This window comes from Chaetomium tenue, assembly GCF_020726465.1.
Source record: "Chaetomium tenue strain MPI-SDFR-AT-0079 chromosome Unknown F5144scaffold_1, whole genome shotgun sequence".
NCBI lineage: Eukaryota > Fungi > Ascomycota > Sordariomycetes > Sordariales > Chaetomiaceae > Chaetomium > Chaetomium tenue.
The window spans coordinates 6,340,251-6,366,124 of record NW_027117329.1 but is presented as its reverse complement, the minus strand read 5'-3'; the positions used below and the strand labels follow the sequence as shown (position 1 = coordinate 6,366,124).

Here is a 25,874-nt window from a genome sequence, read left to right as displayed (position 1 = left end):
CACTACACCACAGTGCAGCCGCCACCCCTGATTTGGCGGCTTCTCATTGATTCACTGACGTGCCTCTGTCGGAACCCTCCGCTGTCCTTCTGCAGCCAAAACCGAATCAGGTACATGGCGGCCCAACGATACCCAGCCACTTGTCCGCTGGCGCTCAGCCTCCATGTCGCACACAGCGATCGCCACAGCCTTGCCTGTCATCCTATGCCGCCAATGTTTTGGTGCGAGTCACAATCGCAGCTCGCGTACGGTGTATTCGTCGTGAAGCAGCCATTAGTTTTCGGAGGTTGATCTCGAGCTTCATCAGTGCCTCGCCGCCAAGGACAACCCCTGACGCGATGTGCGCTGGCATCCGAGGAACAGGTTCACACCGGTCTAGACCGCTCGTGGACTCAACGGCCGCGGTGCATACATACGCATTCTGGCAATGCAAACCATCTACACTCGATCCGACACGATCCGATCCGATGCAGCACCGTGCGGGTACGAGGTGTGGGCCCCGGGGCAGACACCCGGTGCGGCGGCCAGTGGAGGCTAGGTCCCGACTAACGCGGTTGCGCATCCACCGAGTTGCACTTTTGCGGTATTGGACATCGGAGCTGCTTGGATCGAAGGGGCCCCTGTTAAGCGACTGGACGAGGCGCAAACTGCGCGGTGACAGGGCGACAACAACATCCCCGAGTACCCCTGTGTCCGGACATGTCTCACCGACTTTTCCGTGTTCGAGACGCCGGCTGGGGAAGTCGGATAACACCTGACAACTCAGGCGATATCCGGCTAACAATTTCATGATACAGGCGCATGTTGGCTTGAAAAACCCAAGCATGGCACTTTGTTTCGGCCCATTTGCTACTAATTTACTTAGCAGGGTATCTATTATGGTGACCAGTTGTGGCCAGGAACCGCGAACTGGACTCTCCCTCATCAGAATATAAAACAAAACTTCGCCCACAATGCCTCCTTTCCCGTCATTCACAGTCCGCATCTCACACCATGCCCCCACACTGGCTTCATGGAACCTCAAGCCCCGATCGTCCCCAGATGAGGCTCAGCCGGCAGGGCTCATTGCCCTCGGGGTGTGTCTCGGGGTGGCCCTTGCCTTGGTGCTCATCTGGTACACTTGTTGCCGAGCACAATCAGGGCCGCTGAAGGAGATACAGATGTACAAAAGGGGCCCGGGGTCGAGGATGAGGAAGGAAATCAGGACAGTACGACCGCCACCCATCTCCCGAAGTGTGTCGGAAGGGGACACCGAGCACACTTCCTCCACCTCCTCCGGCTCCTCCGACGCAACCAGCTCTTCCGCCGGAGAAACAACCGAGACATACGACATTTCCAGCTCCTACCCCAGCCCCATTATGATGCCTCCACGGGCCTATGTCACCCATCCCTATCCCAACCCGGTCACGGCACCGCCACAACCATACGGCCTCCCCCATTCATACGCCAACCCAGCCACCATCCCCGCACACGCCTATGACACGTCCCATCCCTACCCCAACCCTACCACAGCCCCGCCGATGGCGACGATTGCACCAGAAATGACACAACCACCACCAAAGGCCTACACGCACCATGCCATGAGCTATCTGGACCCTGCTGTCGGCGGGGCGACGACGGGGCTGGGGCTGCGAAATGCGGGGGAGCCCGAGATGACCGAGGTGCCGCTGGGGAGGCGGGCCGTGACCAGCCTGCCGCTTCCTCAGGTTTTCACGAGGAGTCTGGGGGTGCCGGTGCAGACTGGTGCCGGGCAGTTTGGGGGCCAGTCGCCGGGGGGTGGTCCCGGTGGCGGTCACCATGCTCATGCCCATGCCCCTGAGTATGCGACGCCAAGGGGGCCGGGGATGGGGAACTCGAACTGGTGGGAGGGGGAGTAATTGTCTAATGGGCAATGGCGGGGGATGGGGATGGGTTTCTTTTGTTACTAAGCATAGCATACGGGGGCTCAAGGTGCATGATGGTCAAGGTGCATGATGGGTATGATTTAACGATTTTGTACTCACTCCTTAATACCTAATGGCGGCTACGGCAGCAGGTAATCATAGAGGAGAACCCGGGAGTTAGCGCCCCGGGAGACTGGCGTTGATGATTAAACGAGACACAGGACATGAATTATAGGTCGCAATGAGCTCCTAGATACAGCCTGGCCGAGGCGAATGGATACAATCTACCCCCTTCAATCTTTGAATCGTCAAGGTGATTATGACGACCACAAAATGCCGAGTTTTCGCAGACTAAGTACATACACGAAGCGACACTCCGCGCTCTTATAGCAAAAGAGCACCGAGAAGGCCCGCCGCACCAACAACGGCCGCCCCACCGACCTTGCCGTGAGCAGCCGCGTTCTGCCCGGGCCCCGTGGCAGCCGGAGTCACGCCCGTGGAAGTCGCACCAGCACCCGCCCCAGCGTTGGACGCCGCAGTCTGGGCAGCACCGGAACCACCACCTTGATTCCCACTACCGCTACCGTTACCACTCCCCGAACCAGCAGCCGACGTCGCCTTCGCATCATTATTCCCCGCGGCCGTCGGCTGGGGATACGGCCCATTATACAGATTCCCCTTGCGGCCATCGCCCAGCGTGTAGTCACCCGTCAGGGCGTTGCCCGTGGTGCCCTGGCCGTCGTGGAAGTCGCCGTTGGTGAGGTCGAGGCAGAAGGGCGAGTTCTGCACCGAGAAGCACATCTCCGAGGCCGAGCACTCGGCCGTCGCCGCGTCGCGCGGGATGATGTTGACCACGTTGGCCAGCCGCGCGTTGGGCGTGTCCCGCTTCCTGACCGCGTTGCTGATGACGGCGAAGGGGTCGTACGAGAGGAACACGTCGAAGCCGCCGCCACCGCCGCCGCCGCCGGATTCGCTGATGTACTTTTCGATGGGGGTGGCGTTGCTGGAGGTACAGGAGGTGGCGCTCTGGGTTGGGTGAGGTCGTTAGGACTCTGTAGGTGCGTGGGGGTGGTGAACCAAAGGACTACGAAGGGGGACTAACAGTGGCTTGGGCCATGAGGCCCATCAGGGCCGCAGAAAGGGCCAGTTTCGTATGCATGGCGTCGGATCAATGTAAAGACTCGGGACTGTTATTTGGTAGTGGTGTGAAGAGATCGGGGGAGCCAAGAGTTCACGATACTCGGGGGCACACGCGCCCCTTTTTCACTCTTCCACCCGTCTTCTTCTGGCACCCCCGGTCCAGTCGCATTCTGCCTTATGCCTTTCTCAATTCGCTGCCCAAAGCAGAGCCTCAATACAAAAGTGTAGCCAAACCGTTTTGGGCGGTGGCCAGACCGGTCTGAGCCAGACTGACCAGGACCGAAAAGGGATAGCCTTCAATAGCTGCATCGTGGGCAATTTCGCTTTCGCTTCAGCCGCACCCTTCTGGGCGCTTTCTCTGGGGCCGCGTGATCTTTTCCAGGCTTAAACCGAACAAGCTTCAGGCGTCGTTAGGGGTATATATGGAAGAATTTAGTACGTACCTTGGTCTTAAAGCCGAGTCGTTGGATAATAGTTAAGTCCGACCCTATGACAGTGCTAGCAAAAGGACTCGGGAGCCCACCAATGCAGACGTGGCTCGCGCCGGGTCGTGCATGTGCGCTCGGGGACGCATTTCCTCCCCAGGAACTTCTTAAAATAGAGCCCCTCGGGACCGAAAGAGAAAAGACCCGTTTATGGTTACCGTCAGAGGAATGAACATTCTTCGTTCGATGTCCAACACTGCTAGTTATCTTCCCAAGAGGCAGCTAAACTAAATACACTACAATTTGCCACATTTTCCCCCTCCACGTTTCTTCAATCTCAAGCTTACCCAAATAACTCTACACAAACGGAACTCGCACACCCCCGCCCCCCTACTACCTAGATACCTAATACAACAAATACCCCAGCCTCCCTTCCAACACCAGCCCCTCCACCTCATCCCCAAACCTCGCCAACCCTTCCAACCCAAGCACAACCCTCCCCGCCTCACCACCATCCCCATCCCCCTTTCCAACTCCCCCCTCAAACCCCCTCCCACCCGCAGCAAAAACCGGCTCCGGCGACGCCGCCGGCGTAATCGGCAACTGAATCCCCCCAACAACCCCCCACCCCGGCCGCGCGCCCTCCGCACCCCCACTCCAAAGCCCATCTCCCGCGCCTCCCCTCACCGACGACGTCGACCCCCCCTTCTTCATATACCACGGCTCCACCTCCACCTGCAGCCTCACCTTCTCCGCCCGCTCCCGCTCCCGCTCCCTCTCCCGCCGCCGATACCCGCCCAACCCGCCCTCTACGGCAGCAGCGACGGCCGTGAAACCCACGCCGGGGAAGGGCGCGGCAGGGCGCGGCCAGACGAGGCGGTGCGGGTGCAGGGCTTGGATGAGCTCGCCGAGGAGTTGCGCGTTGGTTGTTGCTGCTGTTTCTGTTGGTGGGGATGGTGTTGTTTGGGATGGGGTGGGGGTGGGGGAGGAGGCGAGGGTGTCGAGGGTGGTGTGCAGGTGGGTGAGGGTGCGGGTGAGGAGGGCGGTGCGGGTTGTGTGGATGTTTTCTGGGAGGGGCGTTAGATGCTGGTGGTTGTTTGTGAGGGGAGGGGGGGGGGAGGGTGTGCTTACGGATGATCTTCTCGCGGATGGGCAGGCCATAGGTCGGGATTGGCCCGGTGGAGCGGGCGGCGGCGAGTTTGGTGGCGGCTTTGAAGATGGCGGCGTGCCGGAAGATGTGGCTGATATAGATCCAGGGAATGGGGTCGTTGTCGACCGTGTCCGGGTGGCTGGTCTCAAGGTTTGAGATCCACCTCTCGGCATACACCTCCACCGCGTCGTAGAGCTGGAAGCGGTCGACGACGAGGGCAATTTGGGCGAGTGTTTCAATGTCCACGGCCTTAGGCACTTTGGATCCACGGCTGTGGATAACGTTCATGACGATGCTGACGGCCTTGGGGTCGAATTCCTCGGTCAACTTGAGATGGACTCGGCCATCGGACTGCCGCGCACCCTTTGCGATGCCGAACTGCAGCTTGTTTTTGAATACACGGGAAGCAAGCGTGAGGTGCCTTGACGAGACCTTGATGCGCAGGCCCGATTGAGCGGTAGACGTGACATGCCGGGAATTGTCTTGCTCATTGGGACCGTTAAGGCGTATCCCGAGCCCATCCTGCGGTGCCGAAGCCTGGTTGGAGGGCGTCCCGGACACAATCAGCAAGACATCGGCATCTGGATCGACCTCATAGATGGGAGTGAGGTTCGCGAATGGCGATGTCACGACAGCAACCTCGGCGTAGCACATCTTTGGAGATTGACCAAATCTTGACAGCGTTGTGTTTGAGTCAAGTCACGTATGAGTGAGTCTTTTGTGACAAAAAGGAGGTTGGATTCAACATCTCGAGCGCGCTGCGCGCATGATGTGCGGGGCAGACTCGATCACGCAATTCTCCAAACTCGGTGGCTGGCCTCCCAATTGGGCACAAAGGCGGCTATTAAGGTTTCGGGCCTTTGGTTGCAATTGTGGCTGTCTTGGGATGGGGGCCACCCCCAATGAGACTCAAGCACCCCCAAATTGTCAACCTCTAAAGTGGGTAGGGAAGATTTAACGAGACGGATGTGGCACTGGCAATGATTGAAACTCAGTAAGGTATCTTACACTTCCTTCCCTGATATCCTCTTTTGCTACGTAGGTAATGGGCTGCGATGTGGCCATCGCCTTTCGGTATACAGTACGTGTTTTACAGCTTGAACTCGCCGCCTCAAAGCTAGTTATCTTATTTGTTATTTGTAAGGAAGCTCTTGATAGTGCTATAAAATCGATGCCGGTCTGCCGTTGCTGCCAACACCCTCGACGCCTCTTCCACCTTCAGGGGCGCGACCGGTGGTCCATCTCCTTTGATCCCCACTGATGCCGATATCAACACTAGACCTCTCAACCGGGCCAAACCCGTGCCCGTCATATGCCTGCCCGTATGTCGGAGGATGGTCATGTCCATGGTTCGGCCCATCATCGATGTCGATATTTGCCGGCTCCGCCTCCTCCTCCTCCACCTGCCTAATCCCCACCACCGGCTCAGCTTTGTGCTTGTCGTTGTTGTACGGGTAGTCGTACAACCCATCATTCCTGCCTTCGCCGTGGCTACCGTCACGTTCGTGTACGGAAGAGACGTCAATAGTAGAGATGGTGGCGTAATGAGTGTGAGTAGAGGGGGAGGGCGAGCGGGAGGGCGAGTGCGAGTTGAGATCGGAGTCGCGCCGGTGGCTGCAGGCGCTGTGGCAACGGCAAGCGTTCTCGAGATGTCTGGCGCGTCTTTTGCGGGCGTGGATCCTCTCTGTGAAGGGTATCATGAATGAGTGGAAGAGCTGGGGGAGAGGAAGAAGGGGGAGGCGGCAGGCATACCGCTGACGATCTGGAGAAAGGTAAAAACCGTGAGAGACATCAGCAAGACTGGGACTAGCTGGCCGAAAGTCGAAGGGTCGTTTTCTGGGTTGCCGTTGTTGCTCAGTTGCATCCTGTAGCCGTATTAGCAACCTAGAAGTCTTCTCACAAACCGCTCCATGTTCAAAGGAAGAGAATGCATACCATCCAGACTTGTCCACCCAGGATCGTAAGTGAAGGACATAGACAGCGGCATTTGCTATCGTCCAACCACAAAGGGCAATTCCCGCCAACAGGTAGAGCCCAAAGATGACATAGAAAAACCGCTTGATCACGAAGAGGAACGGAAACATTTTCTTCAGCCCCGCAACGAACTTCTTCCTCCTGCCGTTACGGCCCATTCCACGACGGATGACCCGCCCCAAGCTCACCCCCACGGCAATGAGGTAGAACAGAAACATGATCAGGTAGTTGGTCCACCCATGGATCTGCCCCGTGAAGAAGGCCGTGGCCGAGCCGGCCTTGACCGCCTTCTTGATCTCCTGATCAAATGTGTAATCCCCCGTCTGAAAGCAAGCGGCCGGCAGCAGCATTGGGCTGTACTGGTCCGTGTATGACGGTATTTCAGTAGGAAATCCCAATGACCCTGACCCTTGGTTCGATAACAGAACGCCGGTAATGACGAAAACGAGGGTCGTGACTGTAATTCGGAGGACGCCGACGTAGGGGTGCTGCCAGTAGTGTCGGGCCACGGTCACGGCCATTAGATGGGTGGCGCAGGTGACGAGGAGGATGTTGGCTACGATGTTGTAATGGTATGCCGAGATGGAGCAGGCTTTGGCGTAGCGCAGAGTAATGACGTAGGCACCGCCGGTGAAGACCTGCTGGTCGCTGCAAGTAATGACGAGGGCCTCGACGATGCCGGCAATGGAGATTTGCCAGTTCTTTATGGCCTTCTCTCTGGAATGGGTAAGTCGAGAACAGTAGAACCGGGGCCAGCGACTTACTCTCTGGTAAGCCGGTTCACAACTCCAAAGATGTTTTTGGCTGACCACCATGCTGAGCTGGCGATGGAGAGTAGGAGCGATGCCACGGTAACGCAGAGAAACGCCCCAAGCACACCGGCGCCGGCAATGTCGGGGTCACCGGGGAATTGTCCCATCTCGATGCCTCCGAGGGAGACGGCCGTCGTGTTGTCCTCGGAGAGAACTATGCTACAGTTGGGAGTGAGCCCTGTCCACCGTCAGTGGCATTGTTTCTACCCAGAAAGAGGGGAAACAGGAGGCACATACCATGGCGAGCCGCACAGTTAGCGCTGGAGACGTAGGCGCCCATTTTTGTTGGTCATGCCAGCAAGACTGCCAGTTTCAAATCCCCGGGTCAAGCTGAGGGACCTGGAGTGCTGGGAAACCTTAAACTCAAAAGATGTCAATGAAGGTTCACGCTAGGCTGCACGGCGGAGGCTAACCGGCAGGTTAATATCGGTCATCGGCAATTCCAACGGCGGGGAAGCCATCACGTCCGCGCATCAAAATCGACTCGCAACCAGGCCGGCACCGCTAAACGACTGGACCAGCCGCCGAAGCACCTGCATCTCGCACGTCCATGTGCAACATGGTCCAGATTAGATGCGCCAGTTCAGGAACCAACTGCATAACAGCCCCAGCCCACGGCCAATAGCAATGCTGTCATTGAGGTCTCGAACCAACGAGCCGCATAGTCGCATCGATTACGGGACCTCAAACAAAACCAAAACCTCTCTCCATGGTACCTCAACATGTGGGGGTGCGGCACAAGCGGGAAAAAGGGGGGCTGGAGGTCCCTCATCGTGCATGGATAGCAAGGCTGTCGGCGGCGCGGGAGTGGCAAACATTTTTAAGGCGTCCTTGCCATCGCGAGGGTTTTGTTTGCTCTCCATGTCATCGTCTTCTGTCGTCGGGTTGGGTTGCATTGTGATGAGCTCCTGCGTCACAACTGCGGCCCCCTACCAGGCCAGCCCACAGCAGCCCACCACAAACTCACAGCTCCGGAAAAAAAAGTGCAACCGCGTGCAACGTTGGGAGAGCAACGGGGATACAAGGCTGGCACTCGGCGAGTCTCGTCGTACCACCCTCAGCGGTCAGGGCTCAGACGGTGGCAGGATGATGAAAGCTCAAAGCCCTAGGCATGTCGGTGAACGCCCGGCGAGTCACGGCAAACTAGGTACCTACACTAAAAGGGTCTCGCGGCTCGCTGGCTGGTAGCTCCACCGCTCCTTATCTCTGTTATTTAAAGCGGTCCGAACATGTTGCAAATTATCTCGTGGTATCACTCAAGTTAGTTAGTAGGTCTCGCTCCAAAGGACGGGCTTATTGCCCCTACATCACTCGGGAATCTATTGAAGCTCCAGCCCCCTTTAAATCCAGCAGTCTTCACGACGGACAACATATCACGTTGTACAGGTTAGGATGAAACACAAGAAGGAAGGGAAGAAAGGTAGGAAAAGAAAGCACCGCACCACGCTCAGACTGACAGAATTTCGCATCATTACAATACGGCTCCATCATACATACATAACTAACGCCTAACGCGGTTGCACATGCGCGGGCTCGGCGGCTCGCTCACCTCGCCCATGATTTTGCGCAGGTACCCCCCTCTTAATAACTCCGGGTCGCACAAGCGGGTGAGCTGAAAGCGGCGAGTGCTCACTCAGCTCACCCGCAGCTCACCCGCAGCCCACCCCTATTGGCGGGTGTGCCGGAGCCATGCGCGCAAGAGTGCGGTGTTCCCTGGTACCTTCGGTGTAGATACTCCTAGTCGGAAATACAATCTTGATGCTAAACGCACATAAGTTCTTGGCTAGAAACTACAGGCTACCTGGGTACATGATTGCCCTGACCGCTGGCCCCTTTAATGACCAGACTTGCAAAGGCCTAACTGGCGACAGTTAAACAACTTTGTATCAGCTCGCACAGGGGAGTTTCAAAACACCGCAGGACGTGGCGATGGTTGAAATATCGGAGGTAGACCTTGGAAATTGTGTACTCGCAGTGCCGGACATGAGGGCTGCTGGGGAAAGAACTACATGTAAGCGGAATAAATATATATATATTCGTGAAGCTAACAGAACGTCGAGACCACCATCCCAGCCGGCAACATTGCAGGGGTTTTGTGAAGGAGAGGGAGTCAACCTTTCAAGGGAGCATGAGAACAAGAGTCCGGATAGGTAAGAGGAGCTGTGGCCATACACTAACCATTGTGGCATAATTATATTCAGATTCAGACACGTGCCACACTATTGGCGCCACTAAAGGTTGGACAAGTATCTTCTGGCGATCCTGGGGCACGCTGTTCGGGGCATCTTAAAGGTTTGGTATGTTCGTCTCCCTGTCTGCAAAGCCGACAAGAACGGACTGGCACGGCGGCCTTACTGTCATTTTCCGCGTCACTGCTGTGGGAGGGGGGTGCGGAAATGAACTGGTAGCCCACAAGCCGGGCATCTTTAATGGTAAGTTAGAAGAGAGGGAATATTGGCAGAGTGGAACATGATGAGAAAGCAAAAACCCGCTCTCGACACCACTCCTATTTTACTATCAACGCAGCATTAGTAGAAGACGCTGAAACCCAACTGGTTTTACCATCTGGCCATCCTCCTAAGAGTTGCCCTCGAACTGAAGTGGGAACTCGGCGGGTTGAAACGGGGATGAAAGCGATGGAGACCTGGTAGAACATCGCAAAGTTTGCCACAGAGTTGATTCGGATCTTGGAACCACACACCTGGCGAAGTTAGATGAGAAAGAAGCGGTACTATGCCTGCTACTGCCCACAAACCAGGCGCGTGCCACCTGAAATTTCCTAGATCTGGGTTCCAAGCCTTCATCCTGGTGGGTGAGGCAAAAGTCACAAACAACCCTTGGATGATCTCCCCTTCCTAAAACGACGACGGAAGTTCTCCCCGTCCGGATGTTTTGCAACTTTTCAACTACACCGGATGGGCGGAGATTGACCTCGGCTCCGTGCCGGCCGCACATGGGTGGAAAGACTCGATACATGATACATGCCACATTCCAAAAACAGCAACATGACATCTGAAAACCCGGATGACGTGAAGAAATCATATTAAAAAAGTCGCCGCGCGTCTCCGGACCCGGGTTTCCGCTTCAACCACCAGACACGGCAGAACGGGTATATGCTGGAACACGGCGATGGCTGAGTGACGTCCGAATAGCCACCCACTTCCCGGAAGGAAGCGTGGGTATAACTCAAAACAACCCTGAATTCTCGCAGGGTACCCTTGACCTTTTCTAGCTTGATGTTGAGCTGGGGGTAATGACTCGATCGTGTTGCCCTCACGGAGGTTATTGGCCTGTAGCGCGTGTTGCAGCTGAGTCAGGGATGAGATGCGAACGAGGTTGGAGGAAAGCTAGTCAGGGATTCACTGTCCCCCGCGTTTACCGTTGCAAACAACATATGCAACTTTAGTTCGTGGGGGTGATCGCTACCGTTCTTGGGATAACCCGGGGCAGGTTGCATCCGATCCGGGCTATACCCGCGACCATGGGCGAGCTACTCTCGAGAACATTGCGCAAGACGCGCCTTGATGGTGAAAACAATGGTGCGATGGCACTCCCCACAAATCGCCATGTAACAATACTGACAACAGCGTCTTGGCCAGCACGCCATCCGAAATCCCATGGCAGTGATGGATGTGACCTTGCGTTCGCAGTTGTCTCGCGTCATTGCGGAATTCGCGTGGCCGGGGAACAAGATGACGTCCCGGACTCCTGGCATCTAAGTTCGAGGTTACAGCAGGGTGATATCGGCTAAAGTGGCAGAGCCGTTAACTTTAGACGGGGCGTCCTGGAAGCGCCCGACCGCGCCAGGCGGCAAACCACCACTATACGATGAAGGGGGCTATATCCTAAAATAGGGGTGACCTGGTGACCGACATATTGCTGGCGCGGGGACGGTCCCAATCGCAAGTCTGACCACAATTAGGAAAGAATAGCCTTTGTTTCCAAGCACCGGGGCGGCGGTTTCAGGATCTACACGGGTATCTGTCGACTCTTTTGCCATCGTTGAGATCAACACGAACGTCGATCGCGGCGAGAGCTGTTCAGGCTGATGAAGGAATGGCACGTGGGCCCGGCCATAGCCGCCCTCAAGCGCGCCTCAATCCGGTAGTTGAGCGCCGGTAGAAGCCGGCAATGGTAGCCGGCATAGTGGCCAAGCTTCTTGGCTTTTTCTCCGATGCATTCTATCGAGTCCCTGCCAGAAAGGAGGTCATGGATTGGGCCGCCAGTGAGGTGGGTGTTGAAGGTGGCTCAGGTGGTTAAAGGTGATGCTGCCCTGGCAAACCTGGAAATAATTTACAGGAAACAAGCGTCGTCAAGGGTTGTCAAGGGTTGTCATGCATCGGAAGCGACTCCTTGGCTGCGTTGGTGCCGGAGCGTCAGCTTGGTTGGAGTGGGTCGAGCAGGAACCCAGAGATCTTCCTCAAACCTTCTAGATGTAGGAATCTCGGAACCAGCCATAGACAAGACGACCCGGTTCCGGCAAAGGCCGCGCTGTTTTTGCGGGGACGCTGGCCATGTCCAGATGTTTGGTGCTGATCACCGTGGGGCGAGATTCAGGCTAAAATCTCGTATCCCCTTCATTCGTGCTTAGAGTCTGGAGGTGGCGGTACCCCGGACGAAACTATGCGGCCCCTTGTATGGCATTGGGAACGATCGTCATCGTCCCCAGTTTACCAACGCCCAAACCGTCAACTCCCGTGCCAGGGCGCCCCTAGTCGCGCCCGCCAGTGCCGCCTAAGTCCCGGTGACGAATCTCGAGAAGACGATCGCCGTGTATCGAAGCACTGCGAAGCCAGCCGGCGCGGTCCCCACGGGTGCCCACAACGGAAAGATGGTGGAAGCCTTGAACAAGTTAGAAGCCCCCTAGCCTTGTTCTCAGGAACCGGGTGGGGAGCAGGGGTGGGCGTTCTAACGGTCGTCGATGTGTATAAGAGCGGCGATCACCTCCTTCCTCAACCCATTCGATCCTCTCCTCACAGCTCTAGTCAACACACCGCAAAGCCCAGCCTCTCCAGCCTCTCCAGCTCCATCCAAGACCGCAATCATGGTTTCCTTCAAGGCCGTCCTTCTCGGCGCCACTGGCGCCCTCGCCTTCCCCTTCAACGGGACCCAGCTGAGCGAGCTCGCCGGTCGCGCCGGTACTCCCAGCGGCACCGGCACCCACGAGGGCTTCTACTACTCCTTCTGGACCGACAACGGCGGCACCGTCAACTACGAGAACGGCGCTGGCGGCTCCTACAGCGTCAACTGGCAAAACTGCGGCAACTTTGTTGGTGGCAAGGGCTGGTATGTAACATGAACAACTATAGTCTATAATTGGGGGCAGGCTTAGCTAATATGCCAACTACAGGAACCCCGGCGCTGCCCGCACCATCAACTTCGAGGGCCAGTTCAGCCCTCAGGGCAACGGCTACCTGGCCATCTACGGGTGGACCCAGAACCCGCTGATCGAGTACTACATCGTCGAGTCCTTCGGCGACTACGACCCGTCGTCGCAGGCCACCAAGTTCGGCACCATCGACCAGGACGGCAGCACCTACACCATCGCCAAGACCCAGCGCGTCAACCAGCCCTCCATCGAGGGCACCAGCACCTTTGACCAGTTCTGGTCCGTCCGCCAGAACCACCGCTCGTCCGGCTCGGTCGACGTCGGCGCCCACTTCAACGCCTGGGCCCAGGCCGGCCTCCAGCTCGGCTCCCACAACTACCAGATCGTTGCTACTGAGGGCTACCAGAGCAGCGGCTCCTCCTCCATCACCGTCTCGTAAAGTGGGGGTTGTTTGTTTTCGAAAAGGAGACCCGGTCGCACGCCAACTGAAGACGCTCTGCGGGTGAGCACACACCTCCAAAGGGGTGGAGGGGGTTTAAAGAAACGCTAGCGTTTGGGGGGGAAAGGCAAAGAACATACGGGGGGATATCGGGCTTGGGCAATGTCTCATTTTTTCGATTCGAGCTGCAGACCTTTGTACATATTTGTGCACACTTGCCTTATGTATCAACCTGACTTGAGCGTGGAACACTGGCTATAACGTGAGGCAAATTTGTGTTTGATGTGTGATTTACCGCCGAACCAAAGACTATCAAGGCGGCCGCGTTGAAAGCAAGTAGGAACGTTATACTTCGCCATGATATCAGCATTCCCAAACTTTCGACGCCAACTCGTACCGTGGGAACAGAAAGGGTAGTAAACAAGGAGAAAAGCCTCGGGTATCTGCATACAATGTTGCCCCACAAACATAACCCCCCCTCCCCCTGACTGCAACCTGAGATCTATGAAAACTTGGGCCCATTAATTTCAAACAGCAACACGAATGCATAGTAATGCAATACGAATAAGTCAAACTTGGTCTTCGGTGGATAGTTCTACTGCGAGTCAACGGTCCAGGCACTCCTTCCTTGGACGAGGCAAAGTTTCTTGATCTCCTTCCATTGTGAACTAAGCTAAGCTAAGCTATCATGTCGTCATGACGAAGTTGGGCGCACAAAGTGGCCGTGGGGGGGGGGGGGGGGATGATCCCGGCCCACCCCCGTAATCCTGCCATTTGGCCCGATTACCAGCCCCAGGCGAGGGACTTCCACACCTCAGCGACCCTAGCAGGGCCGTAAAGGATCTTCTCGGTCGAGGAGCTGGGGGTGAACTCGACCTTGACGTACTGGCTACCGCTGAAGTAGTACACCTGGTCCGAGTGGCCCGCGACGGGGAGCGCAGCGTCGATGGTGTCGAAGCCGGCCTTGTTCAGGGTCGACCACACCTCGGTGAACTTCTTGGGGCCGTAGGTGACGACGTCGTCGGTCTTGCCCGCGTGGTAGCGGATCTTGGCGTACTGGTTGCCGCTGAAGACGTAGGCCTCGTCCTCCTTGCCCGGGACGGGGAAGGCGGCGTCGACGGTCTGGAAGCCGGCGCTGGCGAGCGAGGGCCAGTAGCCGGCGATGTCGTGGGGGCCCGCGATGATGCTCTCGTCGGGCGTGCCGGGGGTGAACTTGATGCGCACGTAGCGCGTGCCGCTGAAGACGTACACCTCGCTTGCCTGGCCCGGGACGGGGAGGACGGCGTCTACCGTGCTGAAACCGGCCTGGGCGAGTGTCTTCCACTCTTTGGCGAACTCGGTGGGGCCGTAGATGATCTCGTCATCGGACGTGCTCGCCGTGTATTTGACCTTGGCGTACTTGGTGCCGTGGAAGAAGTAGGCCTGGTTCGACTGGCCGGGAACGGGGAAGGCGGCTCTCGTCATGTTGGGCGTTGGTTGAGGATGAGTGGAAGGTGAGGTGGTATAGGTTGTGATTCAGGTGTGAGTGTGTAAGCTGAGGCTGGATGCTGGTTGAGAATTTCTGAGAGAGTGGGAGGAGTGAAGGAGGTTTATATAGACCAATCTTCGGGGTTCCCCAAGCCGATCTGAGGAATGTCGTCAACTAGCTAGAGCGCAACTACCCGTCCTCAACTGCGTCAGGAAGCCGGAAACACCGTGATACCCGCGGCTACCGCCGTCTCCGCGCCGCCTTCGGCTGGCTAGATGACGTCTTCATCACCATTGACATGCCGGATTCTCCTTCTTGCAGGCAGATGTGCAAGCTGAGCACCCTCGACTCTCCACTTTTTGCAAGTCTCAACGTATCGCAGAAGCCAAGTCGATAACTCGATATTGCAGATCGCACGCCACAAACAGGGTGGTAGGACGACAGCAACGAGCCGGTCAGCTATCTGCCTTTACCATTGGATAACTTCGTGTCTTAGCTGTCCGGCAATAAGGTCTGATCACATAGGGAGTTGGCGTCGCTGGAGCACGAACGTTTCAACTGAGATCGCGCACCCGTTTAAGCTGGACCACGACGAGAGATCTGCACTCGGCATTGGGCCATCGCGGGCCGCGTTGCAGAACGGAGCCCCGGGGAGCTGCAGGGCACTGAACCCATGCATGCCAGGCCCCGCAGGGACTGGAGGTGGTGGTTGGCCGAGGAGAACGGCCGAGCTGCAGGATGCTGTAAAAGAAGCGCATGCATCCCGATTGACCGCTAGTAGTTCTGCAATGTGGGTTTGGTGGGAGCTGAACTGAACACAACCAATGGCTTTGAAGAGGGGAAGAGGGGTCGAGTTGGGTTGGGTTGGGCTAACTCGGTAGATAGGCGTGCCGAGATCAGCATCCATCGGCCGATCCGGGTCCAGAAGCCCCTACCTATTTACGGAGAGGAGGAGAGATATAGGGGGAGGGGGGGATTTAGATCCACATGGGGACCTTGGTGGGTAGGGAGTTGGTGAGTGTGGTGGTACGGCGTCTCTGATATGTAACCTTGTGTCGAATGGCTCATCAGAACGAGCTGCAAGTTGACTCTCGATGGTGTTGAGGGGCGAAATGCAACACCAGTCTAGGTGAGGGGCTTTTGATATGAAAACGAGAATGTGTAGTAATATGTTGTCACCTTTACATCATTTGACAGAGTCTTTGGGCAGCTCCGTACCGTAGCAGACGTGGATAGTCCGAAGCCAGCGTCTCTCTTCACCGCAGTTACCATTTGTCGATCCCACAACCGCCGAGTGTCTTGGCTACCTAAGCTGTTTGGAGGGAAAAGGGGTGTGTTCCCGGGTGTGTCATCTAGCAATCCCGCACAAAGATCGACTGCCAGGCGCATTTCCTAGGCTCCTTGGCTTTCGAACGGGCGTGGTCATATCGGCCTCCTAGCACAAGTCGCTCGGCTTGTTCCTTCAACCAAGATTCCCTACCCACCATCCAATCATTCATCCCACGCTCACGATCCCAATCCCAACGCCTGATTTTCTCCATAGTCGCTTCTGTTCGTCGCCAGGGCCATGTTAGGCGGGCATAAAATCCAGCTAGGCCGCCATAGCCCCCCAATCGGGTCAGAGGCCGCATGACATGAAAGTACCCCTCTAGGGCTTGCTTTGCCTCGGCCTCTGTCAAGCGTGCGACTGAGTAGTCTTCCTCATCCGAATGGAAGGCAGCCACGATACGCATCGTGAGAGCCGGCAGATTGAGCTTGTCCTTGACCTGGGCAATGGTTTCCGCCCACTCCTTATACACGGCGTCCCCTTTTAGCGGCCATTGGCCGCCGATGTAAGGGGGAAACACCATCTCCACGAAGCGCAAGTAGCCAAGGCAGTCCACCGGCACAACGTCCCGGAGGAACCGGCTGACGGCTAACCGGTGGGTTTGGTCGTAGCCACTCTGACGTGACGGCCCGAACATGCTTAGCCATGGGCCATCGACGACGGCAAACCGATTCTGAGAAAAGAAGACCACGTTCGCGTCCTGACGCATGGCGCGGCTGACGAGGAACAGCGAGGTGGGTGGCGTCCAGCACCTACAGGTAGACGAAGCGGCAGCATGCGCGAGTTGGCAATAGCATCCAATGTAGGTGTCAGTATCCCCATACGGCCTCTCCGAACAGTGGTTGAACTGGCAGCCGTGGTGAATTCCGGGCTCCCAGTCATGATTTCCCCTCCCCTCCCAAAGCGGACAATAGGGCTGACATGCCACGTATTTGCCATGAGAAACGGTCCACAGGACTTCTTTTAGCGGCGTGACGAGGTCTGTGTATTCTAGAATGCGCAGACGCAGCTCGCGTGGTAGCCCAGCCAGACCACTGACCGGGGACACAGGACGGGGAAGAGGCGGCAGTGACAAGCTTGGTTGTAGGCCGCGACACCTCAAAACCGCATCCCGAGCAAGATTGCGAAGCATGGGATTTGGGGTTTTGGATAGTCTAATGTGACAATTCTTCAACGGAGGGAAATGGCGAAACGCGTCGAGCACCATGATGGCCAGCTCAGTGTCCCGGCCGTATATGTCGCACACAAATGAGAGCTCAAGCCGCCCCGGGGTAATGAACCGGCCCAGGTGAGCAGCTGTTTTGTACCATTCTGCTAGCATAGGCTTCGTGGAAGGGTGGGACCGCCGGAGCGGCGGATCGTGCCTCTCTCCTCCATCGCCGTGACCGGAGTATCTGCAGTCCTGCTCACATTTCAGATCTCGACTTTCGTGGTAGATTTCGTATGGGCGTGGCTCAGTACAACACCCGCCCCGACCCCTCCCAACGGCATCCCGGGTGTGACAGGACACCTGGTTGAGAATGATTTTGAGGCTGGTCAAGGATGCGATGGATTCGGGTCTCAGGTCTCGCAAGGGTGACAGGGAATGGAGGGCCTCGTAGTGACAGAAGAACTCGTTGGAGGAATACAACAGAGCTGAAGTTTCAGAGTAGATGGTGCGGCAGGAGAGCAGAAGGCCGTAGAAGCCGACGGGGGGAACACTGGACGACTCGGGAGACTTGCGGTGGTACGGTTCCCACAAGCCATACGGTCCGCACAAGTCAAACGGGTCTGGTATGGAGCGGCCACTAGAAAAAGAGGCCTGGCGGTGGCTCCCAACCAGATGGTAGATGCGGTGCCGGATTTCGGGGGAGAGACGAAGAAGACCGGGCAGATCATGGTGGGTTGAGTATGAGTATGTCGCCATGGTACTTGGGTTTTTTGGGTATGGGAACATTCAGTAAGGTAGGTAGAAGTTCAAGTTCAATTGTTGGCTCCCATGTCCGTTTTTGACTGCTGCCACGACGGGCGTCTTTTTGTGAGGGGGGAAGTTGGGAACCAATCAACAGATGCTTGCGCAGGCAGCAACGGGCCATCATGTCCGTTTTTTCCTCGAGCCACGCTGGTTGCTGGTTGCTGGTTGCTGGTTGGCTGAATGCAAGCCAAGAGATGGTTGGGGGACCAACTGCAGCCAGCATCTTGCAACATCATCGGAGGAGAGAAATGTGATAAGATTGTGTTTTGTTTTGGAACATTTCAAATCGAGAGAAGGCACGGCCTAACATAAAAATATATATATATATTATTCATACTCCGCTATGCCCTAGGGCGTGCCGGACCCTCTGCTATTTAGTGTACAGGAAAACCGTGCCCTCCCGGGCCGGGTGAAAAACCCCTACCAACAAGCAAGGAACGATGCGTTCTGGTGAGTCTACGTATACAAAGAGAGGAGGCCTCCTGGCCTCCGAACGGGGGCGCTTCAGGCCGCCGTTTCCAGCTCGAGCCTCCTGGCCAAGCTGTACATCGGCAGCCTCCCCGAGTCCATCAGCCAGTCGAGGATCCTCCTCGCAAGCCGTGCAGTCGTGGGATTGATACCGTGTAGAACTGAGTAAAAGTCCCGTCGTGTCCGAATTCCAGTTCTCTCCCATCTTCGAGTCAACGGTGGGGGCCAAACACCACACTACCAGGTGTTCGGCAGTCTCTCGTCCCTCGCCACACTCGCAGGCAGGCGTCAGAACCTCCGGGACTTCCCGTGTAAACAAGTAGTCCCGTAGGCCTATTGCTCCCGTCCGGATTTGAATGAGCAGTGAGCTTTTCGCCTTGCTGAGACCGTCATGCCTCCTTAGGGTTTCGTTCCGGAATAGCGTCTCCCGCTGATGGTCAAAGTCGTCCGCCGGCCTGGTGATTGCTCTGCCGTCCCGTTTCTTTAACCACCTCGCTCTCCAGGCCTCTTCTACTGCCTTGTCCGTGTCTATGGTTCCCCCCGTCCAGCGCATGATCGTGCCCGCGGCTCTCTCTACCGCCGTGGGCCCTTGAGGTCTCAAGGTTCGCGGTCGGCCCCTGTTGCCCCTCCTCGAGCTGAGTCTCTGCTGTATCTTGCGGCAGGCGGTAAGGATAACGCTCCCCGCCGTCTTTTTGCCGCCTTGGCCGTCGTCCAGATCGGGTTGTTGGAGTCGGTTTTCGAAATCTGCAAGCCGTTTGTTTAGGTATAAGTCCAACGGTGGTACCCACGTCTCTGTCTCGAGGTTACGGATGGGGGTAGACTTAAAGGCTCCCGCCACAATCCTCAGGCTCTTGTTCTGGGCCTTCCCGAGGGCCTTGGTGATGCCTTTCTTCACCGGTTCGCCTCCCACATCCGTGGGAATGTGGAACGACGATGCGCCATAGGCCAGCGCTGACCGGATGCACTTTGTGTACACCTCTCGCGCTTTGGCTAGCCCCAGTCCCCACGTCGATGCCGCTAGCCTCGACAGGGCATAGCTCTGGGTCCTCAGCTTCTTCTCCACCGCCGCAAGGTGGGCTTTCCAGTTGAGCTTCCGGTCCAGCCAGACTCCCAGGAACCTGGCAGACTCCTTCGGTCTGACGGGGCTGGTGCCTCCCCCTGGGTTAGTGAGTTCCAGCTGGTTTGTCCACTGCCGTCGTCCCTTGTTGAAATGGATCAGTTCGCTCTTTTCCGGGGCAAACTTCATCCCCCCTAACATAAAAATAAAAAAAAAGGTAAGAACAAATAAACCCTAACCCCTGTAGTATACCGTTTGTTGGCGACTCACTTTCATGCTGCAAGAAACCCACCTGAGTTATTGACGGTCCAGGGCTTCCCCCTCATTCCCCATTCCCATCGAACCCGCCATTCTTCATCATCGATATCCAAACTCCGTACGTGCATTTAATAACCCACCACAATCCTTGATGACGTGCCTCCCTGTCGAGCTCTGTGACCTTGGTTTTATTCATGCACGCACTGCCACTCTCCAGGCGTGCCCCTCTCCCCAACGCTGACAGAATGCCGCACATTTCACCTATCCCGGCCGTGCCACCGAGACCATCGTCAACCCCGATGTCCGCAAATTGGTTGTCGTCGATATGGCCGACTTGGGGCGTTCGGTCCGACTCAGCCACTTGGATCACGAAGACTACACAGATCCGGAACACCACTCGAAGGATTGGTTCTTGATGCCGGCCGGCCGAGAAGAACAAGTCCGAGATGTACTTGCCGCAGCCTCCATTTCAATGACCTTAATGGGGCAAATTCAAAAATGAGATACCCGTCGCGGAGGCACCCGTATCGAGCAGACCGCATTCTCGCCGGGACGCCCATCCCGTGGCGATGGTTTTTTTTTTTAGCACTTCGTATTGGTTCTGGGAGGCTCCAGGCAGCCTCTGCGTTTTGAGTTTCAATACTACCTACCTAGGCTAGTTGTGATGTATCTTCTGGCCAAACAGACCAGCTTTCGCGCATGTAAGCTAAGACGCATTGTGTCCAGTCTTCATAATCCGTGTACCGCAACCAGGAGGTTTGTATGCAAGTGGCAGAGTAGGTACTCGATAAGACAATGCGGCAAGTCACATACAACCAGGATGCAACGCTACCAAGTATGTACTCAGCCCCTGTGAAATTCAATAATGAACACCCGCCAAGACAACCGTTGGTAGGGCGGGAAGGTTTGGGCTTTCAGCTGGGCTCAGTTCTTAGACATTGGCCCAGACCATGCGTTGAATGCCTCAGTATTAACTTCCTCTTGCAATCTATCGACGAAGGCATATATCGTTTAACAATCCAACCACCGCACAACTAGCATCATGCAGCACCTACCTGTCGAGCTCTTGGAGCGCGTTTGTGGTTTTCTCTGCTTCCATTGCCAAGCGCCATGTTACTTCCCTAATGCCGACATGGAGGATGTGGTGTCGGACAAGGCGTCTCTGGCGCGTCTCTGCCGGGTGTCCAAGTCGGTATGCGCCGTCGCGCAGCCATTTGTCTTTCACTACTACGCCACCGGCAACCTCCCCTGGTACTATCGCGACCTTCCGACAAGACCCGGGTATCTCTACAGCCGTGAACTTGAAACCTGGCCCCACTCCAACGACCTGCTCCCCTTCTTCCTCCGCTCTATCATCCTCCGCCCCGACCTCGCCAAATGTGTTCGGTCCTTACAGCTGATCACCCTTCACCACTACGTCGACGAAGCTCTCGTCTGGAACAAGGGGCCAGAAGACGACATCTCGCCGGCCATCCGCAAGGCCAGCACCGACCTCGGCCTCGTCGCCTACAACGTCTTCCATCCGGGGTACATGCGCTGGGTGCGCGAGAAGCCCGACCCCGAAGACCACATCACCATCAGCTACGTGCACCACACACTCGAACAACTCGCCATCCTGCTCTGCCCGCGCGTCAGCACCCTCCTCCTCCTCGGCAACTTCTCGCCCTCCACCGGCAACCTGCTCCTCTCCTACGGCGGCACCGCCCTCCCCGCTCTCACCACCATCGCCCTCCTCTCCCACGACAACGGCGGCCACTACACCCACGCGGGGCCCCTCCTCGCCCTCGCCCCCAACCTACGCACCCTACACGCCATCGACGTGCGCAACAACGACATGCGCGTCCCGCCCGCCCCGGACCGCCTCTCCGGCGTCGCGCCCTTCACTGCTGTTACAGCAGCGAGCGCAAGCCCGAGCACTACTGCCAGCACCACCGCCGGCGACCCCCGCCCGCCACCACTCGTGTTCCCCGCCCTGCAAAACGCCGCGCTGCACGACCTCGGCCTCGCCGCGCTGGCTGACTTTGTGCGCGGCGCCCCCGCCCTGCGTGAGCTGCGCTACACCGAGACGTGGGATGAGGACTATGGGCGGGAGCAGGAGTATTATTGGGGCTTGGCGGGGTGCTTGGAGCCCGCGCGGGAGACGCTCCGGCGCTTGGTGCTGAGGGTGCCGGCCTCGCCGCGGGAGTTGCAGTGGGCGTCGGAGTTGGAGTTGGAGTCGGAGTTGTCGGGTGTGGCTGTGGGGTCGCTGGGGGGGCTGGGAAGGCTGGAGGGGTTGTCGATTTCGCTGGAGGCGGTTTACGGGTACGGCATTTCTGGGGATACGGTGCCGCCGCTGGCGGGGGGGCTGGCTGGGTTTCTGCCGCCGTCGCTTGTGGAGTTGTGTATTTCGCAGGTTGATCGGGACTTTGAAGGGGACTTGAGAGGCCTGGCCCGGGACGCTCCCCGGTGCTTGCCGCGGTTGAGGTCGGTTACGGTTGGTTGTGGTGATGTTGAGATAACCGTCCCTGAAGACGCTGAAGATGAAGTGGAGCGATTCTTGGGAAAGAAGATGAGGACGGAGCTACGGGATGTGTTTGCGGAAGCCGGGATTTTGTTAACATGGGGCCCGCTGATCGAGGGCGAGGGCGAGGATATTCCGGGGTTGCCGGTGTATGAATCGCGCCCCGACGGTGACTCGGGTTGGGTGTGGGAACTTGAAATACCGTAGTTTGAGTTCATTGTTTCGGTGGGATTCAAAGATTATAATAGTTACCTAAGGTAATGTACTCAGGACTTTGCCCACAAGAGTGGCAAGACTCCAGTCCTGGGTCGAGGTCCCGTGTACTGGAGAAGTGGAAGGATAAATTGAATTGAAAATTGCAGTGAGAGTAGCTTCATGTACCTTGTCTTTGTAGTCAGTTTTACTTTTTTTTCTCTTGACATCTTCGACTCTATCTGTGTTATCTTGGTTTCTTATTGTGCTTTCGAGTTCGGCAGCTTTTAGCCGCCGAGCCCGGGCAGTTATCAGTGCATGCAGCCAGGGTTTGGTACCCGGCTGCTGGTGACGAAAAAAAAAACGGTTCGAAAATTCCGGCGAAGTGTGACCGAACTCAGTCTTGTTGTTGCACAAGGGACTCGTCGAGGAAGTTTGCGGGCCGGAAGAAGATGTACGATGATTGTTCTTTAACAATTGATCGTATGTACTGCTCCCCCCACATATTGTTTGGACCACGACCACAAATCGAGTTGTTCGAGTCTGCGAAACAAACAGGAACAATGATTTCCCCACAGTTTTCTCGACCTTGAAAATCGCCCCCCATTCGAGTGCAGTCTAGCTTCCTTTCGGCAAGTGCCCTGTTGTGCGATGCGAAAATCTCATCCAATGCTGCTCGCTTCCCCGCAATTTGCATGGCCCGAGCGGCGGCGTTCTGGACCCAGACACAGCATTTGATGTCGGGGATCGGAAGCTTAGTTCCATTTGGCGCTTTCATCAAAACAACACTTAAGAGTACCACCCATGGTGGATGCTTTGGTTTGACGTCAGCCATGGCCGATGCCCTGGGAATCCACCGCTGCCCAGTCTGCTCCAAGACATACAAGAGACGCGAGCATTTGCAAAGGCATCGCAGCTCGCACACGAGGGAACGTCCGCATCGCTGTATTGTGTGCGGTGCCTCATTTCAGAGGTCCGACGTGTTGAAGCGTCATCTCCAGACCTGTGACGGCCCATCAACCCCATCATCCAGCCGCCGCCGCGCTTGCGATCGTTGCGTCCGCCAGAAGAAGGCTTGCAACTCAACCCAGCCCTGTTTCAATTGCCAGCGACGATCGGTCGTATGCCACTATTCAATCCCGCCGTCGGCCCCTTCGGCCCCCTCGGCATCATCCCAGTCCGCAGTTGCCCCCGTTATCGATGATCCATCTAACCACAACCACCTCGACGAATCTACCGCCAACCCCGATGTCCCTCAAACCGACCAAGCGCCGAGCGAGGAGTCTGTTCTCGCCGACTCCACCTTCGACCATGTGCCGTTTGACGACCTCGACACACTAATCCAGGAGGCAGTCTCGCAGTTCCAGATCCCGGACAGTTGGTTTGACGTCAGCCCCTCGCAATCAACCGGGACAACGGCGTCCCTTGCCGTCGAGCCGGACCTCTTCCATAAGCCCCCTAATGATTCCCTTAGTTCACGCTACCGTGGCTACTCGTTCCATTTCTTGAGTGACTTCACGAGCAGGACTGGTCTAGTCTCGTCGTTTGAGTGTGCCACTCTTGCCCAGCGCCAACAGATTGTCGCTGCGTTCCATCCGTCCTATCTCCAACAGCAGCCACTCGATCCCTTCAGCATTGTTCCACCGTCAACTTTACCACTCGAAGAACCCACTTCGCAAGTTTCGGGGTTCGTCTCCAATGTTGGGCCGGTAAGCAGCGGCCTGTCTTCATGGTCCCTCTGGCTGCACAACCCTATCGTTATCAATCTGCAGCAGGTGGTTCTGCTCTTGAAAAACGTCGTAAGGGTGAAGCCAAACAATAGCACTATTACGCTGGACTGGTCAACAGCCCTAGAACAACAGTGTTTGCAGTTCTTCTCACCTCCTCGGGTTGGCAAGTTCATCGAGCTGTACTGGTCTGTTTGGCATCCTAACGTCAATTTCCTTCATCGACCTACCTTTAACCCGACGGCCACCAAACCGATTCTGCTGGCCACCATGGCTCTGATTGGTAAGCGATCTGAGGCATTCCAGTCGTGTTGACGTCCGTTCTGACAAGAACGGTAGGAGCCTGTGTATCCCCCGATCCTGCGGACAACGATGATGCCAGAATGTGGTTCAACTGTGTCGAGGAGATGGTCTTTACCGACGACGACTTCTGTAGCGATATGGAACCCCCCGCCGTGAGCGACATCGACATGCCAGTCTACACTCCCGACAACCGACTAAAACTCCAGGCCCTACAAGCGGCCTATCATGTGTGTCTTTACCAAAACTGGGAGGGTACGGACCCAAGCAAACGGCGCATCAGACGACACCGTTTTAGCACTGTGGTATCAGTAAGGCGCTCCCGCGGAATAAGGAGTTTTGAATGCGTTTACTCAACCGTGCCCAGACCGCTCGAGACCTTGGTATCGACACGGCCCGACACATGGACTATAGCGCACAGCCCAAGCACGAATTCATCTGGTTTGAATTCGTCATGAGAGAGGAATTGATTCGGTGCGTCCTTTGTCGTGTCGTCGCGCGGACCCTGTGCAACGTTACCACTGACTCCATAGCAGCATTTTCACATGGATCTTCCTCCTCGATACCGCCTTCGTCATCTTCAATAATCTCCCCCATCGGATGGTTATCAAGGAGATGAAGATGGACATGGCGAGTCCCGAGGCCTGCTTCCAGGCGGAAACGGCGGATGACTGTATCGGTCAGATCTACCGCTGGATGCCGTCGACTAGCCCGTTTTGCACCCTGCTTCTTCGTGACGCTATCGAAAACCTGTGTATCGACGTCATGTCGCCAGAATTGCAACAACAGTACTCTCAACTTGGCCCGCTAAACTTGTTCGCAATGGTGTCCGGTGAGCTAGGCCCAACCGTCCGGTTCATCTTGTCGCGTGTGCTGACGAGTTGATCTTCTTCTAGCGATCCACTACATGATCTTTCAACATCAAAACCTATTTGCGGTGGAAGGTCAGCTGGTCCCCATCCGCAACGGGCTGCGAAATTGGATCGGGATCTGGGAAAGGTACGCCGAGGTGCCGTCAGCCCTCTCCCCGCACGGTTTACTGCAGGAAGACTGCCCAGCGCCGGCCTTGATGTGGAAGCGTATAGGTTTCTTCCGCTCGTCGCCCGAGTACTGGTTGCTTGGGAGTCTCCTCACGGATCGCCTATCAGCGACGGCGGTGACATCCACGGATATGTCCTCGGCAAATGGCAACCTGTCGGGTCCCTTTCCAACTTCGACGAACGCTCGTGGCAAAGCCAGGTCCGCCGAGCCGATCCTCGAGAAGTATGACCAGACGAGCATGCGCCAGGTCAATGACCTCATCAACGGCTTTCAGAAGTTCAACATTGGGTGATCCCGGTTAAGGACAGGCAGGTCGGTCGGGTGATGTTGGACAATTTGAACTCCACCGCTCCGCGAGACGTGACGCGTTGCGAATCCGGGGAGGTCAGAGGAAGTGGACTACTAGCACATGGTTACCCCACTGGACAAA

At 56.6% G+C, this 25,874-nt stretch overlaps 9 protein-coding genes across 9 annotated transcripts; 5 read left to right on the top strand and 4 right to left on the bottom strand.

Moving 5' to 3' along the window:
- Window positions 1-953: 953 nt before the first annotated feature.
- On the top strand, window positions 954-1,877 carry F5144DRAFT_479299 (uncharacterized protein; the record flags this gene model as incomplete). The annotated part of the gene is made up of 2 exons (XM_066785154.1): window positions 954-1,208; window positions 1,323-1,877. 2 exons carry the CDS (start codon window positions 954-956, stop codon window positions 1,875-1,877), a joined length of 810 nt encoding a protein of 269 aa, XP_066649650.1.
- Window positions 1,878-2,072: 195 nt separating this feature from the next.
- F5144DRAFT_84009 (uncharacterized protein) lies at window positions 2,073-3,393 on the bottom strand. The gene is made up of 2 exons (XM_066793461.1): window positions 2,986-3,393; window positions 2,073-2,909 (listed from the first exon to the last, which is right to left on the bottom strand). Exons 1-2 carry the CDS (start codon window positions 3,040-3,042, stop codon window positions 2,268-2,270), a joined length of 699 nt encoding a protein of 232 aa, XP_066649649.1. The 5' UTR covers window positions 3,043-3,393; the 3' UTR covers window positions 2,073-2,267.
- Window positions 3,394-3,853: 460 nt separating this feature from the next.
- F5144DRAFT_589589 (uncharacterized protein) lies at window positions 3,854-7,664 on the bottom strand (the record flags this gene model as incomplete). The annotated part of the gene is made up of 8 exons (XM_066790060.1): window positions 3,854-4,515; window positions 4,580-4,847; window positions 4,938-5,252; window positions 5,804-6,241; window positions 6,379-6,463; window positions 6,534-7,289; window positions 7,337-7,562; window positions 7,622-7,664. 8 exons carry the CDS (start codon window positions 7,662-7,664, stop codon window positions 3,854-3,856), a joined length of 2,793 nt encoding a protein of 930 aa, XP_066649648.1.
- Window positions 7,665-8,233: 569 nt separating this feature from the next.
- Window positions 8,234-9,129, top strand: F5144DRAFT_559199 (uncharacterized protein). Its single transcript, XM_066788129.1, has one exon. The coding sequence runs from the start codon at window positions 8,246-8,248 to the stop codon at window positions 8,570-8,572; it is 327 nt and encodes a 108-aa protein (XP_066649647.1). The 5' UTR covers window positions 8,234-8,245; the 3' UTR covers window positions 8,573-9,129.
- Window positions 9,130-12,428: 3,299 nt separating this feature from the next.
- F5144DRAFT_598742 (endo-beta1,4-xylanase A) lies at window positions 12,429-13,152 on the top strand (the record flags this gene model as incomplete). The annotated part of the gene is made up of 2 exons (XM_066790971.1): window positions 12,429-12,670; window positions 12,735-13,152. The coding sequence occupies 2 exons, from the start codon at window positions 12,429-12,431 to the stop codon at window positions 13,150-13,152; spliced, it is 660 nt and encodes a 219-aa protein (XP_066649646.1).
- Window positions 13,153-13,731: 579 nt separating this feature from the next.
- Window positions 13,732-14,720, bottom strand: F5144DRAFT_559193 (uncharacterized protein). Its single transcript, XM_066788128.1, has one exon. It carries the CDS (start codon window positions 14,614-14,616, stop codon window positions 13,936-13,938), a length of 681 nt encoding a protein of 226 aa, XP_066649645.1. The 5' UTR covers window positions 14,617-14,720; the 3' UTR covers window positions 13,732-13,935.
- Window positions 14,721-15,972: 1,252 nt separating this feature from the next.
- Window positions 15,973-17,853, bottom strand: F5144DRAFT_544277 (uncharacterized protein; the record flags this gene model as incomplete). The annotated part of the gene is made up of 2 exons (XM_066787290.1): window positions 15,973-16,055; window positions 16,131-17,853. 2 exons carry the CDS (start codon window positions 17,851-17,853, stop codon window positions 15,973-15,975), a joined length of 1,806 nt encoding a protein of 601 aa, XP_066649644.1.
- Window positions 17,854-17,925: 72 nt separating this feature from the next.
- Window positions 17,926-22,081, top strand: F5144DRAFT_589585 (uncharacterized protein; the record flags this gene model as incomplete). The annotated part of the gene is made up of 6 exons (XM_066790059.1): window positions 17,926-18,029; window positions 19,739-19,802; window positions 20,460-20,523; window positions 20,653-20,693; window positions 20,733-21,848; window positions 21,947-22,081. The coding sequence occupies 6 exons, from the start codon at window positions 17,926-17,928 to the stop codon at window positions 22,079-22,081; spliced, it is 1,524 nt and encodes a 507-aa protein (XP_066649643.1).
- A 1,128-nt stretch (window positions 22,082-23,209) lies between these two features.
- Window positions 23,210-25,736, top strand: F5144DRAFT_589584 (uncharacterized protein; the record flags this gene model as incomplete). Its single annotated transcript, XM_066790058.1, has 5 exons — window positions 23,210-24,386; window positions 24,443-24,633; window positions 24,771-24,877; window positions 24,940-25,235; window positions 25,300-25,736. 5 exons carry the CDS (start codon window positions 23,210-23,212, stop codon window positions 25,734-25,736), a joined length of 2,208 nt encoding a protein of 735 aa, XP_066649642.1.
- Window positions 25,737-25,874: the final 138 nt, after the last annotated feature.